The 17,028-nt window shown below is 47.0% G+C and overlaps 1 protein-coding gene across 15 annotated transcripts in view; it reads right to left on the bottom strand.

Annotated features, from left to right (window-relative positions):
* tjp1a (tight junction protein 1a) overlaps positions 1-17,028 on the bottom strand; it is a 161,409-nt gene that overhangs the window by 14,219 nt on the left and 130,162 nt on the right. For 9 of the 15 annotated variants that reach the window (XM_052462138.1, XM_052462135.1, XM_052462142.1 and 6 more), the window contains 14 exons: positions 13,909-14,014; positions 13,617-13,767; positions 12,421-12,529; positions 11,997-12,216; positions 10,537-10,721; positions 10,245-10,340; positions 9,869-9,895; positions 8,915-8,997; positions 8,396-8,606; positions 6,601-6,701; positions 5,985-6,335; positions 3,946-4,254; positions 1,956-2,861; positions 1,564-1,646 (listed from right to left, as the gene is read on the bottom strand). In XM_052462138.1, the coding sequence (XP_052318098.1) occupies positions 1,564-1,646; positions 1,956-2,861; positions 3,946-4,254; positions 5,985-6,335; positions 6,601-6,701; positions 8,396-8,606; positions 8,915-8,997; positions 9,869-9,895; positions 10,245-10,340; positions 10,537-10,721; positions 11,997-12,216; positions 12,421-12,529; positions 13,617-13,767; positions 13,909-14,014 (2,938 nt within the window). The remainder of the gene's footprint in view (positions 1-1,563; positions 1,647-1,955; positions 2,862-3,945; positions 4,255-5,984; positions 6,336-6,600; positions 6,702-8,395; positions 8,607-8,914; positions 8,998-9,868; positions 9,896-10,244; positions 10,341-10,536; positions 10,722-11,996; positions 12,217-12,420; positions 12,530-13,616; positions 13,768-13,908; positions 14,015-17,028) is intronic. The other 6 variants (XM_052462140.1, XM_052462141.1, XM_052462150.1 and 3 more) reach the window with 3 other exon arrangements.

The raw sequence follows: 17,028 nt of genomic DNA, 5'->3' as shown, positions 1-17,028 counted from the left end.
CGAAGCATGCATAAAAAACATTGAGATTGTCTGGTAGAGAGGCACCGTTAGGCAGATCACGGCTTCCTTTGTAGTCCATCATTTACTGTAGCCCTTGCCACATGCGTCAGAGCCACTATAATAGGATGCTACCTTGTTCAGATCTTGCCCTTTTGCTTGTTCGATGGCTCTGCAGAGGTCTAGCGGGACTTCTTGTATGCAATCGTGTCCTCAGCCATTGCCTCGTGGTTGGCTGCTATAGCCCTGTGAGCAGTAGATGTCTTTTAGCTTAGCACGCACCTCTGTGTTAATTCAGGGTTTTTGTTTGGGGAAGTAGCAAACCTTCACTGTGGAGACAACATCAGTGATGCATTTCCTGATGAACATATTCCAGTCAGCGTTAGCAAAGCAGTCCTGTAGAATAGCTTCTGTTCTGGTAGACCATTTTTCTATGGAGCACATCATGGGTCTTCCTGTTTGAGTTTTTGTTTGTAAACAGGAAGCAGGAGTGGCATGGAATTAAAATCACTGGCAACAAGAAAAGCAGCATCCGGGTGCATGGTTCCCTGCTTATTTATAGCCTTGTACAGTTCATCAAGTAATAATATAAATAATAATAATAATATATGCCATTTAGCAGACGCTTTTATCCAAAGCGACTTACAGTCATGTGTGCATACATTCTACGTATGGGTGGTCCCGGGAATCGAACCCACTACCCTGGCGTTACAAGCGCCATGCTCTACCAACTGAGCTACAGAAGGACAAGTGTCAGCTTGTTGTTGTTCTCCTGATGTGGAATATATACAGAAGTCACAATAACAGATCAAAAGTATCTCAGGAGGTAAAAAGGTCAGCATTTGACCATCAGGTATTTCAAGACGTGAAACTCCATTTCACTGTGCTAGATTCTGCACACAATTTGCTGTTGATGAAGAGACATACCCCTCCCCCTCTGGATTTCCCTGAATCAGATGTCCTGTCTGCTCGGTGAACATCGGATATTGCAATTAGGAGAGTCCCGTTGTTCCCAAATCTGCGAGAGGTCATCCATCTTATTATCAAGTGACTGTACATTGGCCAAAAGAATGAAGGGAAGTTGTGGCTGGTTTTCCTTTTGCCTTTGTCTCACCAGGACGCCCGCTCTCCTGCCTCGTTTTCGCCTGCGTTTCTTCTTGGGTAGCCCCGAAGATTTGGTTGGAGGTACACAAAGAGCCCAGGGCAGATGAGTCGAAGTTGAATCCAGAATTTAGTTTAGTAACAGCCAGCCTGATGTTCAAAAGTATTTGACGATCATATGTAATGATAGCAGATACATTTAGTGCAAAAAAAGTAGATCAACGCCAAAATAATAGCTAAGTTGGGGCGGCGCATGCAAGATGGCAGCCATACAATACAGTACACTGTCATATCTTCAAAAGTCATTTACTTTTCTAAGCCCTATTATCCACTTCAGAGTGGATCACCTGACAGCCCTAACAAACACATCAGGCACTCAAAGATAAAGCAGCTGTTCTGTGGTGTGATGTAGTATGTTTGTGGGGGGGGGGGGTCTCAGTGCAGTACTCCATTATGACTCATTACCTGAACGACTTCTCCTGGTCCAGATTGCTGAGCGAGTTGGCTTTAGGAATGCACGCACCTGGTTTGGTGGGCAGATCTGCTGACTGTGGGAGCAAGATTGAAATGCAAATAAAATTCCTGGAAAAGTAAACATTTACGGACATGACTTGGACCAACCACATATAATTAGAAGAGGTCTGGGTCAGGTAATCCTGTGAGCATTGCCAGTGCTTGACTTGGACTGAAATAGGTTCCGCTACTCATTTTGAGTACTGTTTGTATTTAGGTGCAGAAGCTCCACAATACATGAGCTAATATTCTAGAAGAGGAACAGGAATATTTGAGCTCCTGCCCAGGCCAAGCACTGAGCATTACATACGTGCACAAGAGTGAGGTGTTTTCCAGATGCTTACCCTGAGCCCGAAGGTGTCCCCTGCCTCCTTGGCTCGGTCCACAGACACAGAGCGCTTGTTCTCGAACATCTTGACCCTGGACAGCACCGACTGGGCCCTTATGGCCGGGTCGTCCTCCAGCTCCACTCTGGGGGGAGGGGGAAGGAGATTGGGGGCTGTAGTGATCACCGTGTCCCCAGGTGAGGGACGGAGAGCCTCTGGTTGTGGTTTGGGGGCGGGCACGGGGGCGTCAAAGTTCATGATGGGTTCGTACTGTTGGGGCGGGAGCTTGTAGCCCCGGTGCTGAGGTGGTGCCTGGTTGTAGGCCGGCCCAGGTCCTGGCCGCTGGGCAGGCTCCCCCTGGTAGTACTGTTTAGGGGGCTCTGGAGAGCGTGTTGCAGGGGGATACGGGTGAGGCTCCTGGTCGTAACGTAGAGGAGCGTAGCCCCCTGGGCCGGATGGAGGAGGCTCATCGTAGCGGATGGGTCCTGGTCCTGCAGGCTTTCCGTAGCGAGGTCGTCCGTTGTAGCCCAGCGGGGCCTCATCATAGCGCGGCTGAGGAGGGCTGTAGTCTTGCTTGGGTCCGTCTTCGTAGGACAGCCGGGGGTCGTAGCCATGCCCAGGAGGTTGCTGTTGCTGGTGGGGTGGTGGGCCAGAGGTCTGCTGGTTGTACGGAGGCCACTGGTCATCGTAGTGAGGCACGCTTTTCTCGTGGTGCAGTTGAGAGTCGAAGTTACGATACTTTGGTTCGAGGTAGCCACCCCCGTCGTAGCGGTTAGGCGGGTGATCGTAATCTCTGTACGGGTGTTGGTCCTGGTACGGAGGCTGGGACTCGTAGGTCATGGGAGGCCCCATCGCCGGAGACGGCTTTACACCACCATGGTTCACTCTGATTGGCTCCTCCAGGTAGGGATCCTTCTTGTACATCTGAGGAAATAGACAATGGAATAAACAAATGGTGAGTAATGGGACAAGAGCAACCAGTAGCACACATCCAAGAAATAAATGTGTATATAAATATAACAATCAAGTAAGAGAAGACAACGTAGAATATTAAAACAGAATATTAATAATGGCTGAAGAAGGAAGCAGAGGAGAAGCAGGGAGACCTGAAATAGAGACACTCAGAGGTAGGGGTTAAAGGTCAGGTCAAATAGAATGCAGGTCTGAATGTCAGATCACAGCAGCCAATACGCACAGGAGCTCTCCATATATATCAATATATACACACACACAACATACCACTTTAGTTTAAACTGCAACCCAAAAACAAAACCAACAAAGTTGAGACAAAACAAAATAAAAAAATATATCTTGATAAAATTACAAGCCAAATCAAATATCTGGAACTTTAGCAGCAAATGTTTATCGTACAATGTAAACCATTTTAAAAACCATGTCATTTGAAAAGTAGTCATTGAACAACATAACTTTCTGAAGTTATTATTTACTTGAACTTCATGGGATGTTTAAAGTCCATAAAACGTATACTCCACAGTTGGAGCGGAATGGCTACATTTCAAATTCAGGGAATAAAACATCAATAAAATATCCAAAATACTGATTGATGACTTTAAGAGAATGTCGCCAAATAAATCTATATAATTAAATGGTCCATTCAGTCTGCATCAACCAATATACCACCACTATCTGTTCTATTGCTACGTTTAAACAGAAAAGAGAAACCAACTGTGAAACATGTTGTAGCCATGCAAAGAGGGTAAGCAACAGTGAGAGCCTCAGGTTCTTCGCTGCTCTTCTCTATATAGGTACCACACCAATGCAGCAATCAGTCTATATTCTCCTCCAAGAAGCCCACTGTTGTTTACGAGTGCTCAGATACACACAGTCTCTCTCTCATTCTCTCTCAGAAGCACACAGTGGACAGCGGGCAGGCATGCAAGAGTGAAAGGAAAGCGTGTGACGGGCGGTACACAGGCAGGCAGCGACAGGCCACAGCAGACCGACAGCGGGGTCGGCCGGGGCCAGGCCACGTCCAGACGATGGGTACCTGTGGTTCTGAACTGGGCGGTCCGGATTGTAGGGGTTCGGGTTCGAGCGTTGGGGCCGGGGCCAGGGGCTGAGCTAGATCAGGGGTGGGCATCCTAAGCCAGTCAGCCTCGGGGCCGGGGCCTGGACTGGGTTCGCTCTGGGGAGCAGCGATAGGGCCAAGGCTTAAACCATGGCTCAAACCAGCTACACCATTTACGGTGTTGTCGACAGCAGGGGGCACTGCCTCTGTCTCAGCCAGTAACACAGGCTGCTCAGGCTGCTGGGGGAGGATAGGCATGGTGGCCGGGACAGCCTCTGCTTTCTCATTCTGTGAAGTGGTTCAGAAACGTTTAATACACGGTGCTACTGCATGAGGGATACACCCTCACTAATGTTAACGTTACAGCGTGACACAGCCTGCTCTGTACCTCCTCCACCGACCGACTCATGAACTCACCATCCTCGGACCAAATTCAACTGATGGCTTTAGATGCTCAATCTGCCACGTAAGAATTCGCAACAGGACAAAGTTTCTGTTGTTAATGTAGTCTGATTGGATTTTAATTCTAGATTACAGTACAATGTTTTGCTTTTCTTTTTTTCTCTTACACATCAGAAGACAAACTGTTCGTGGATATCATAACGGCCGAATCGACCCAGATAAATACATTTACAGCAATATGTGGTTAACACTGACATTTCCAACATGCACATAATACTTTCTGGTATCACGGTATCAGTCCCAATCACAAGTGAAACAACTAGGAAGAGCACATAGGTGGGTACCGATATAGACACTTGACAGACACAAAACTTCTTCTCGTCAGTGAGGACATCGACATAAACAAAAACAGTCACACCTAACACAGGTCGTGAATACTGATTATGACAGTCGCACTAACACAGGTCGTGAATACCGATTATGACAGTCACACTAACACAGGTCGTGAATACCGACTATAACAGTCACACTAACACAGGTCGTGAATACTGACTATAACAGTCACACTAACACAGGTTGTGAATACTGATAATAACAGTCACACTAACACAGGTGGTGAATACTGATTATAACGGTCACACTAACACAGGTGGTGAATACTGATTATAACTGTCACACTAACACAGGTCGTGAAAACTGATAATAAAGTCACTAACGCAGGCCGTGAATACTGATATAGCAGTCACACTAACACAGGTCGTGAAAACTGATTATAACAGTCACACTAACGAAGGTCGTGAATACTGATTATAACAGTCACACTAACGCAGGTCGTTAATACTGATTATAACAGACACACTAACACAGGTCGTGAACACTGATTATAACAGACACACTAACATGTCGTGAATACTGATTATAACAGTCACACTAACACAGGTCGTGAATACTGATTATAACAGTCACACTAACACAGGTCGTGAATACTAATTATAACAGTCACACTAACACATGTCGTGAATACTGATTATAACAGTCACACTAACACATGTCGTGAATACTGATTATAACAGTCACACTAACGCAGATCGTTAATACTGATTATAACAGTCACACTAACACAGGTCGTGAATACTGATTATAACAGTCACACTAACGCAGGTCGTGAATACTGATTATAACAGTCACACTAACGCATGTCGTGAATACTGATTATAACAGTCACACTAACACATGTCGTGAATACTGATTATAACAGTCACACTAACGCATGTCGTGAATACTGATTATAACAGTCACACTAACACAGGTCGTGAATACGGATTATAACAGTCACACTAACACATGTCGTGAATACTGATTATAACAGTCAAGCTTATTCTTGCTTTTTTCATTTTTTTTTTTTTTCAAAAATAAAAAAAACACGCACACAAACAACGATAGTGAATAAATACTTAAGTGGACACAAATGTTCTTTCCATCTTTTTTTGTTTGTTTTGTGTTAGTAGATAATACTGTTTTAAAACACTGCTTCAATAGCGGCGCCAGAACACCCTCCTCACGCACACCACGGATTCGAGACAACAGGGCAGATGCACGGCTCTCATAAACGGTACCTGCTGGGCCGCTGGTGCCTTGAATCCGGCTGGGTCGATCCGGTTCAGGGGGTCGGGCTGCACTGTGTGCTGGTACCCGCCGTACCCCAGGGGCTCCTGGATTACTGGCGGGTCCTCTCGGACGGGCTCCGAGGAGCGGGTGATGGCGGGCTCAGTGGGCAGGCCCACCTCGTCGTTCAGCGTCTCGTCTAGTTCCTGGTCGGTGTAGGCCCCGCCCTCTGTGTCCGTGTCCTCATAGTCGGAGGTGTGGCGGCTGTCCGTGCTGTACATGGAGTACTCACTGCCCGGAGCCGACAGGTACGACAGACGGTCATCATGCAGATCCAGGTCATCATCTGGAGCACCATCCGCCTGGGGAGACACGACAGGAGGACAGCAGGGGAGGGAGAGGGACAAGAGAGAGAGGGGGAAGGGAGATAAAGAGCAGAAGCAGCAACATTACAGTGAGGAGAGACAAAGAAAAACGAGAAATGAATGGCAAAGAGAAATTAATGGCAAAGAAAAACATATTAATGCACAAAATACATTGTATATTAAAAATGTCTGACATTTATTTTGAATACAACATTAACATTAAAGTGTTTGATGACGTTAGTCTCGGCGCTGAGTGTCCTACCTTTCCCTCTGAAACCCACACCAGCTGGTTCTGCTGCTGTTGAATGGTCTCCTTCAGGGCACCGTACCACCCGTCATTCATATTATTCATGTTAATGGTGGCTTGGGAAGGATAGAGAGAAGAGAAAGAGCAGAGACAAAGCACCTCTCAAATGAATACAGAGAATCAATGACACAATTCTCATAATCACTGAAAAACTGTTCTTATAACCTCATGAAAAACCATTAGGATTAACAAATCAGAGCCTGGTTTTCCGATAGCAATGGAACTTTGAAAACACCACACCGAGAGAATGGTCGATTATCATGCCGTTGGAGCATGTGTCCAAACTGATAGGCTCAAAAGAAAGGAAGCGCTGTTCTAGGATCAGCTTTCTCCATTAGAATATTACCTTAACATTCACATTTTTCACAATAATGATGGCGGATTAGCTCCTAGAGAGATATTTGTTTGGTATACTCTGTTTATTGAGACAAACTACAGACAGTAGCCTACAAGTAGCAAAATAGAACTCAATTGACTAAACATGAAATGTATTTCAATATGATTGAAATAGGCCTATTCACTAATGTTTATATTTTAATGCAGTCATCTCGATGTTAATTTGAATCATCTTTTTATACGTCGCTCGTTTGGATCAATTGTAAAGACATTGGCAACGTTGTATTTGCAGTCAACTTTGTTCTGAAGTTATCAGTGGTCACAGAGAGACATAAACCATGTAATTATGTGTTTTGCAAAGATCTTCTGTGTCGAAAGTGACGTGTGAGGGCAAAAAAGCGATGCACTTAGCTGTTCTACGAGTGGTCTGTGGCAGGCGTTAGATTACGAGCGTTTTCAAGTGCAACATTAATAACGATGTTTTTGGGAAACAGCTAAGGAGATGTAACGATGCTCCTACGAAGGACAAAAACTTAACCTTAAGATGCCTTTTGGGAAGCAAAGCCCTGAACAAGTAATTAATTGATATGTCTAAATATCATTGACTCAGATATTGATGATTAATTATTACTCTACATGAGGGGAAAAGCTTATTTCTAGTATCACTGCTTGTATCATCCCAGCTGCTCGTCTCGTCTCAGCACCGGTTGTTGCCACTGTTGTAACTATGAGCTGTCATGAGTCCAACAACACTCAAGGTCTATAGCGCTGCCTGGCAACTGTCAATCTGTTTGACCTGACAGATACCACAGGTGACACATCTCTCTGTTGTTCTCGCTCTCTCGAGGCTGGTTCTAAAAAATACCAGGCAGTGCTTCATTTACAGACCCATGTGGAATAAGGGAGTAACTCAACGGTGATGGGAAAGAAGAGGCTGGATGTGTGTAGAAAAATGAATTCACGCCTCCCATTTCATACGGGGCAGGGACGTGCAGGGAATGGGTAATGACGGCTGGGGTCCTGTGGGAGGTTAGCTCGGAGCCCTGAGCAGCCCTGCCTGCGTGAGGAGGGGACACAGAACTGCACCCCGCTAAGACACTGAGTGTACTGTGCCACCGGCTGATAGTCCCCACCAGGGGCGCAACTTTCACTGGGGACGGGGGACATGCCCCCCCCCACATTCTGAAATTGCATTTTTTTGTCCGACCCAGTTTTAGCATTGGAATGCGATACAAAAAGAGGCAACTGTGCGGACGCCTCAGAGTGGTCGGGTAGGCTGTTTGGAGTGTTTATCCAACTGGAGTTGCGCCCCTGGTCCGCACTACAGTACAGCACACAGCCCTAGCCTCTCTCACTCCTGACAACTCCATCCACTCACTATTTCTTTCTTCCCCTCCCTCCCATAGAAACTCACTGGTGAAGAGGTGGTGGTTGTTCTTCCTCAGTTTGAGGGCTCTCTCGTAGAGTTTCCTGGCTGACTTCCTGGACTCGGGGCACAGCCTGGTTCTCATGGTCTTGACGCCCTGCTTGCTGTCTGGGTTGAGGAACACCACGATGGGGTACCACTGGGCGTAGTTCAGACGGTCCACAGCGTTGGGGGTGATGTCCAGCACAGCATGCCGGTCCTAAGGACACCCCCCCCCCAAAAAAAATAAGAATATTTGATCTAAATACTAACACTAATAAAAGGTTTGCTCAGATTGCTGTTTTAGACTATATTTTTAATATATTGGTCAAATAAAAACACTATCCCATGAACACCAGAGAGCAGTAGTGAGCCATGGATGAGTCAATCTATGCATGTGTGTTGTATGTGCTTTAAGAGGGGATCTGTCTGTGAGGTTTTCTGTCAGGGTGCATGCGTGTGTGTATACGCGTGTGCGTGCGTGTGTGTGTGTGTATGCGCATCCGTGTAGTAAGTAGTCTCGCTCACCCGGTCAATGATCTGTTTAATGGTGTGGAGGCGAATGATCCCGGAGCTGCGCTGGTCTTTTCCTGCGTCTTTGGGCTCACTCTCTGCAGAGGGGGAGAAGGGACATTGTTACGGTGTCATATTACTGCAGAGCTCACTATGCATCTCAGCTCATTACCTTCACCCTAGTGCATGCAATATGCCTTAAGCACATTTCAAAACATAAAATAGTGTCATTATGAATGTGCGCGTGCAACTACAGACATCACAGTATAGTATAATCCGCAATGCAGGAAATGTGTTACATGTGTGAAAAGCATTGAAGTGGGATAATGCACATTCAAGAAGATAGGGAATCAATTCAAATAGAGTCATGATTCAAATTTAAAATGGATATAAACGTCAGGGGAGTTAAGCGGGAATGTTCTAAAAAGGTGAATTGTTTAAACATGGCTAGCCTGGCCTTATCTGTCTATCTGCCAACATAAGGTAATGACCCTTTGAGAGGCCAGCTGACCTGGGTGCAGTTTCACTACTCAGATCTCAACACTTATCACAGGATCTTTCACCACTCAATCAGCATTTTAGATTGCAGAGTGCTAACATCACTAGCCCTTACAATTTCAATCAAACACACCAATGGCATAAGGCATCTTCTCCAATCTAATGTAAACATTGACATTTTAAATACAGATTATGGTGTAATCCACACACAGACATTAGGAGCTTGGGAATTAAGAATGAAGACTAGTACTGTTATGTATGCAGCTTATTTTCTATAGGATAGCGACTGTGCCACGGGTACATGCTCCATAACTAGCTACATTGTCATTCCACAACTTCCCTACAGGCTGAATCAGGCCATACATGACCAACTACAGAAAACACATCTACGGTACAGAGGGTAGGCTACCACCTAGCTAACTAGCATCAATTAGCACTGATACAAACAAGTTGATGCACTTCATGACATACTTCCCACTCCTTCATGTTGCTGTGTTTCTGAAAAGAAAATACAAGGTTTACAGAGATATAGGTTACGCAAAATATGTCCAGGGCTGGAATCACTTTACATGTGGAATTTGGAGTAGTGCACTTCGGAAAATTTAAATTCAATACTGTTTCGGGTATTAGAATGAACACTACATGCTATAGATGCTAGCTACTCCCTCAAGTGGACCTGGAGTAGGCAGATGAGGGCGGCCTCTAGGCTCTAACACAGAGCTGCTCTAAGCACTGTGTTACTCCAGCTGTGTGTGTGTGTGTGTGTGTGTGTGTGTGTGTGTGTGTGTGTGTGTGTGTGTGACACGGCTGAGACAGACAGTGAGATGGCTAGCTAAAGGCTACTCACTGGCAAGCTCAAACAGGTCAGGCTCCTCTCTGGCCAGCTTCTCTCTCGCCACGTCTGCGATGGACCCAAAGATCACCACAGGCCTCAGGAACCCAGCTAGATAACAGAAGACACAAAACACCATATTTGACGGTCTCAAGGTCAAATTTGTAGGCAAACACATGTCTGCATTCCAATTTTCACACTAGCATACATTTTAGAATGAAGCAATGTACTGGGAAAGCATTCTCAGTGGTAAGCTAGTTTAGGTATTGTGACGTATCCCATGGACCCTGCTCTGGAGATCACCTACCCTCTCTCAGCACCACCCTCTCATAGGCAGGGAACTTGGTTTGGACCGGCTGGGCAGACAGGTCCTCTCTGCTCTTCCTCAGGTTCCTCTTGGAGGTCCGCAGACCACGGAACCTCCAGAAGTCAGCCCTGTCGCCCCCTGGCGTTTTGGGGAGGGTGTACTGCACACTGGACAACTGCTCTGCCCTGTGGGAGGGCGATTGGAGAGGTGTCAGGCAACAGGCAATGGATTCAAAGATTGGATTTCAGTGGAAACTGCCAACATGCCCTTTATTTTGAATTAGTGCAGTTATCCAATGTGTCATTTACGGCCCTGTTACCACTATTCTATTGTGAAATACTTCTATACCTTAATAGAACCTAGAATTCAGTAAACATTTGACTGAAAGCCTCCCGGGTGGTGCAGTGGTCTCTGGGTTCGAGCCCAGGCTCTGTCACAGCCGGCCGCGACCGGGAGGACCATGGGGCGACGCACAATAGGCCTAGCGCTGTCCGGGTTAGGCCGGTAGGGATATCCTTTTCTCACCGCGCACTAGCGACTCCTGTGGCGGGCCGTGCGCAGTGCACGCTGACCAGGTCGCTAGGGGTACTGTGTTTCCTCCGACACATTGGTGCGGCTGGCTTCCGGGTTGGATGCGCGCTGTGTTAAGAAGCAGTGCGGCTTGGTTGGGTTGTGTTTCGGAGGACGCATGGCTCTCGACCTTCGTCTCTCCCGGGCCAGTACGGGAGTTGTAGCGATGAGACAAGACAGTAACTACTAATAATTGGATACCGGGAAGTTGGGGAGAAAAGGGTGGTAAAAAAACAACATTTGACTGAAGAGGACACTGGCATGGCTAGGGACACAACGTGGCAGAGTAGCCCCGGTGCACCGCATATAATGGTTACGTTAATGTATGCAAGTGATAAATATCTGTGTCACGCTGGTATGTTGGGAGCACTGTGAGGTTCCCATCTGCCCCATGGTGTGGAATCTCTCTCTCTCTCTAAACATAGCCAGGGGCTGTAGGTCAGGCCAGGCCTAGACTCCAACAGGGACTCTGTCAGTCTGCTGTTTCATTATGAATAGATAGTCTCCTACCCTCACAGGACTCATAGTGCAAATGCATTTTCACTAGAGCAGTTGTCACCCGTGTAATTGAGACTAGGGGTGATGTTAATGTGGCCTACTTTACACAACCTAGTTCATCACCTTATGTTAGGGTTGTTGTTTACCATCTCTACACCGACTGCTGCTGGTGTCTTATTTGACTAATGCTGTCGACCCCCCACTCTACCTACCCTACCCTCTTGTCTCCACAGAGATATAGGTTACGCAGAGTAGGCTCTGCTGTATTCTACCTGTTCTTGTTGGGGATGACGTCTCTCTCCTGTATTCTACCTGTTCTTGTTGGGGATGACATCTCTCTCCTGTATTCTACCTGTTCTTGTTGGGGATGACATCTCTCTCCTGTATTCTACCTGTTCTTGTTGGGGATGATGCCTCTTTCCACCTCCTGGTGGTTCTTGCCAATGCGTATGGCGAGCCAGGAGCCCAGCTTGCCGTTGTAGAGGGTGTCCACTACACGGAACACCTCTCCCTTGTTGAAGCTCAGGCCGTACGGAGACTCCTTCTCATACTCAAAGTGGGTCCGGATGTAGAACGAGTCACCCACATCTGACTCTACTATCCGACGGTAAACTGGAATTGAGGGAAAATGGTAGAGGAAGAAATTAAGTAGGGAAAAATGTTTGGGTATACGATTGAAAGTGTGTGTAAAGTTCTCATGTAACCAGGTTAACTTAAAATGTGTGTTTCTGTGCAAACGCAAATCTATACACTCTCAGACCCTGTCAAGATCGCAACGTGCATTTATCTAACATCTGTTTTCGCCATGTTACTCACCATCCTTCTTCTTCTGGGCCAGAATGGTGACCTCTTCACCCCTGGGAAGGTCTAGGAGGAACAGCACAGCCTCCTCTCGGATGATGTTAGCAAAGTCTACGTTGTTTACCTACAGAGATGAGGGAGAGAGAAGAACAGAGACTATCAGGTCTCCAGGGTTCAGGCCAGTCTACTTCCCCACCTCAACGCCCTGCGGTCCCCAGCACAATATCACGTTTATTTACCCTACTGCAGAGCCAGCGTTTGAACCAGGAACACATGGGGTTGAATCATAGAGAACAACGTTCATCCTCCTCAGAAAGGAGACTTCAAGTCTATCTCAACTAGTCACACTGTGAAGGCCAGGAAACACTCACAGGCTCCCTGCCCAGGGGTGGAAAACAACATCCTGGTTTGTGTCTGAAACAGCACCCTATTAACTATAGTGCACTACTTTTCCCTACATAGTGAAGAGGTCAAAAGTAGTGCAATATATAGTGAATAGGGTGCCATTTGGGACACATTCCTGGAAGCCCACTCATAGGGAATAGCACAGAGCCTAGAGATGTGTTTGTACAGCAGGGAAGGAGGCTAGCAAAGAGGAGGAGTTAGCCCTCCCCACATACCACCTTGACCCATACTGTGGTGTGGGAGGAACACAAAGCATGGTGTGTTTCGTTAAAATGTGTGGCTAGTGATAAACATGATTAAATGAATCCAACTCTGATATCAGAGAGGACTTCCATTAACAATACTTCAGACAGGGCCTGAGAACAACAACCTCTATTGTGTGGTTCAGAGTAAACAAAGGAAAGACAGAGAGGAGAAGAGCCAGGCGTTGACCTCAGACTGATTCACCGTAATTACCATTTTCTATCTCACATCACTATGACCAGTGACCACACAGTAGAGGTCATTGTTGATCCATCGGCTAGTGGGTCACATAGTTTAACAAAGTGTTTCCAACTAAGCGTGGGCAGCGATGAGAACGTTTCCAGAACGACAGCAGACGTTCTCCAGCTAGTACAGAACAGAACATACCCTTCAACACTATCTACTGTGGAAAAGAACAAACCACATATCCTGCGCACTTTCCAAAGAGGAAACTTTACAATGGCCTTGTTGACAAAAATGTGACAATCAATAAAAGTGATGAAACATACCCAACAGCTAATAATAATAAAATGTGTAAAGCAGGTATGAGATAAACTTCTTACCCTGAGAATCTGGTCTCCTTCCTCCAGACCTTCCTTGGCAGCTGGGCTGTCCTCCAGGACTCCGGCTACAAAGATGCCCACGTCGTTCCCTCCGGCCAGCCTCAGGCCAACACTCTCCCCCTTCTTAAACTTCACCAGCTTCATACTCGGCCTGCATGGGGAGTGGGCATCATACACAAACAGACGTTTAGATACTACTGTTCTACAGGGAGCCATTACATTTCAACAAATAACATGGTACTGACATATATGGTAATAATAAAATGGCTTTAACAGGAAGACTGAGGATTACCTGAGGATGCTGTCATCATGACCAGCGCTGGGCACTGGGGCATCAGAGGGGCTGACTGGAAGGTCCACATCAGGCTGGCCAGGCTGGGCATACACTGGCTTTGGTTCTACAGGATCAACACACACTTCAGTCACATACTGATAGTATGATCACACACACATGTAACACACTAACCTGGTAGAGGAATGTGAATGTAGAGATGACTGAGTTAGAGTTAAATACAGTGGGGCAAAAAAGTATTTAGTCAGCCACCAATTGTGCAAGTTCTCCCACTTAAAAAGATGTGATAGGCCTGTACTTTTCATCATAGGTACACTTCAACTATGACAGACAAAATGAAAAAGAAAAATCCAGAAAATCACATTGTAGGATTTTTAATGAATTTATTTGCAAATTATGGTGGAAAATAAGTATTTGGTCACCTACAACCAAGCAAGATTTCTGGCTCTCACAGACCTGTAACGTCTTCTTTAAGAGGCTCCTCTGTCCTCCACTCGTTACCTGTATTAATGGCACCTGTTTTAACTTGTTATCAGTATAAAAGACACCTGTCCGCAACCTCAAACAGTCACACTCCAAACTACACTATGGCCAAGACCAAAGAGCTGTCAAAGGACACCAGAAACAAAATTGTAGACCTGCACCAGGCTGCGAAGACTGAATCTGCAATAGATGACCCTATCCCCTCCTCTCTTCTCCAGACCATTTCCGGAGACCTTCTCCCTTACCTCACCTCGCTCATCAACTCATCCCTGACCGCTGGCTACGTCCCTTCCGTCTTCAAGAGAGCGAGAGTTGCACCCCTTCTGAAAAAACCTACACTCGATCCCTCCGATGTCAACAACTACAGACCAGTATCCCTTCTTTCTTTTCTCTCCAAAACTCTTGAACGTGCCGTCCTTGGCCAGCTCTCCCGCTATCTCTCTGAATGACCTTCTTGATCCAAATCAGTCAGGTTTCAAGACTAGTCATTCAACTGAGACTGCTCTTCTCTGTATCACGGAGGCACTCCGCACCGCTAAAGCTAACTCTCTCTCCTCTGCTCTCATCCTTCTAGACCTATCGGCTGCCTTCGATACTGTGAACCATCAGATCCTCCTCTCCACCCTCTCCGAGTTGGGCATCTCCGGCGCGGCCCACGCTTGGATTGCGTCCTACCTGACAGGTCGCTCCTACCAGGTGGCGTGGCGAGAATCTGTCTCCTCACCACGCGCTCTCACCACTGGTGTCCCCCAGGGCTCTGTTCTAGGCCCTCTCCTATTCTCGCTATACACCAAGTCACTTGGCTCTGTCATAACCTCACATGGTCTCTCCTATCATTGCTATGCAGACGACACACAATTAATCTTCTCCTTTCCCCCTTCTGATGACCAGGTGGCGAATCGCATCTCTGCATGTCTGGCAGACATATCAGTGTGGATGACGGATCACCACCTCAAGCTGAACCTCGGCAAGACGGAGCTGCTCTTCCTCCCGGGAAGGACTGCCCGTTCCATGATCTCGCCATCACGGTTGACAACTCCATTGTGTCCTCCTCCCAGAGCGCTAAGAACCTTGGCGTGATCCTGGACAACACCCTGTCGTTCTCAACTAACATCAAGGCGGTGGCCCATTCCTGTAGGTTCATGCTCTACAACATCCGCAGAGTACGACCCTGCCTCACACAGGAAGCGGCGCAGGTCCTAATCCAGGCACTTGTCATCTCCCGTCTGGATTACTGCAACTCGCTGTTGGCTGGGCTCCCTGCCTGTGCCATTAAACCCCTACAACTCATCCAGAACGCCGCAGCCCGTCTGGTGTTCAACCTTCCCAAGTTCTCTCACGTCACCCCGCTCCTCCACTCTCTCCACTGGCTTCCAGTTGAAGCTCGCATCCGCTACAAGACCATGGTGCTTGCCTACGGAGCTGTGAGGGGAACGGCACCTCAGTACCTCCAGGCTCTGATCAGGCCCTACACCCAAATTAAGGGCACTGCGTTCATCCACCTCTGGCCTGCTCGCCTCCCTACCACTGAGGAAGTACAGTTCCCGCTCAGCCCAGTCAAAACTGTTCGCTGCTCTGGCCCCCCAATGGTGGAACAAACTCCCTCACGACGCCAGGACAGCGGAGTCAATCACCACCTTCCGGAGACACCTGAAACCCCACCTCTTTAAGGAATACCTAGGATAGGATAAGTAATCCTTCTCACCCCCCCCCTTTAAGATTTAGATGCACTATTGTAAAGTGACTGTTCTACTGGATGTCATAAGGTGAATGCACCAATTTGTAAGTCGCTCTGGATAAGAGCGTCTGCTAAATGACTTAAATGTAAATGTAAATGTAAATGTAAGCAGCTTGGTTTGAAGAAATCAACTGTGGGAGCAATTATTAGGAAATGGAAGACATACAAGACCACTGATAACCTCACTCGATCTGGGGCTACACGCAAGATCTCACCCCGTGGGGTCAAAATGATCACAAGAACAGTGAGCAAAAATCCCAGAACCACACGGGGGGACCTAGTGAATGAACTGCAGAGGGCTGGGACCAAAGTAACAAAGCCTACCATCAGTAACACACTACGCCGACAGGGACTCAAATCCTACAGTGCCAGACGTGTCCCCCTGCTTAAGCCAGTACATGTCCAGGCCCGTCTGAAGTTTGCTAGAGAGCATTTGGATGATCCAGAAGAAGATTGGGAGAATGTCATATGGTCAGATGAAACCAAAATATAACCTTTTGGTAAAAACTCAACTCGTCGTGTTTGGAGGACAAAGAATGCTGAGTTGCATCCAAAGAACACCATACCTACTGTGAAGCATGGGGGTGGAAACATCATGCTTTGGGGCTGTTTTTCTGCAAAGGGACCAGGATGACTGATCCGTGTAAAGGAAAGAATGAATGGGGCCATGTATCATGAGCTTTTGAGTGAAAGCCTCCTTCAATCAGCAAGGGCATTGAAGATGAAACGTGGCTGGGTCTTTCAGCATGACAATGATCCCAAACACACCGCCCGGGCAACGAAGGAGTGGCTTCATAAGAAGCATTTCAAGGTCCTGGAGTGGCCTTGCCAGTCTCCAGATCTCAACCCGATAAAAAAATATTTGGAGGGAGTTGAAAGTCCGTGTTGCCCAGCAATAG

This window comes from Oncorhynchus keta, chromosome 14 (assembly GCF_023373465.1).
Source record: "Oncorhynchus keta strain PuntledgeMale-10-30-2019 chromosome 14, Oket_V2, whole genome shotgun sequence".
Taxonomy (NCBI): Eukaryota; Metazoa; Chordata; class Actinopteri; order Salmoniformes; family Salmonidae; genus Oncorhynchus; species Oncorhynchus keta.
The sequence above is the reverse complement of the archived record's forward strand: the minus strand, read 5'-3'. Positions and strand labels throughout refer to the sequence as shown.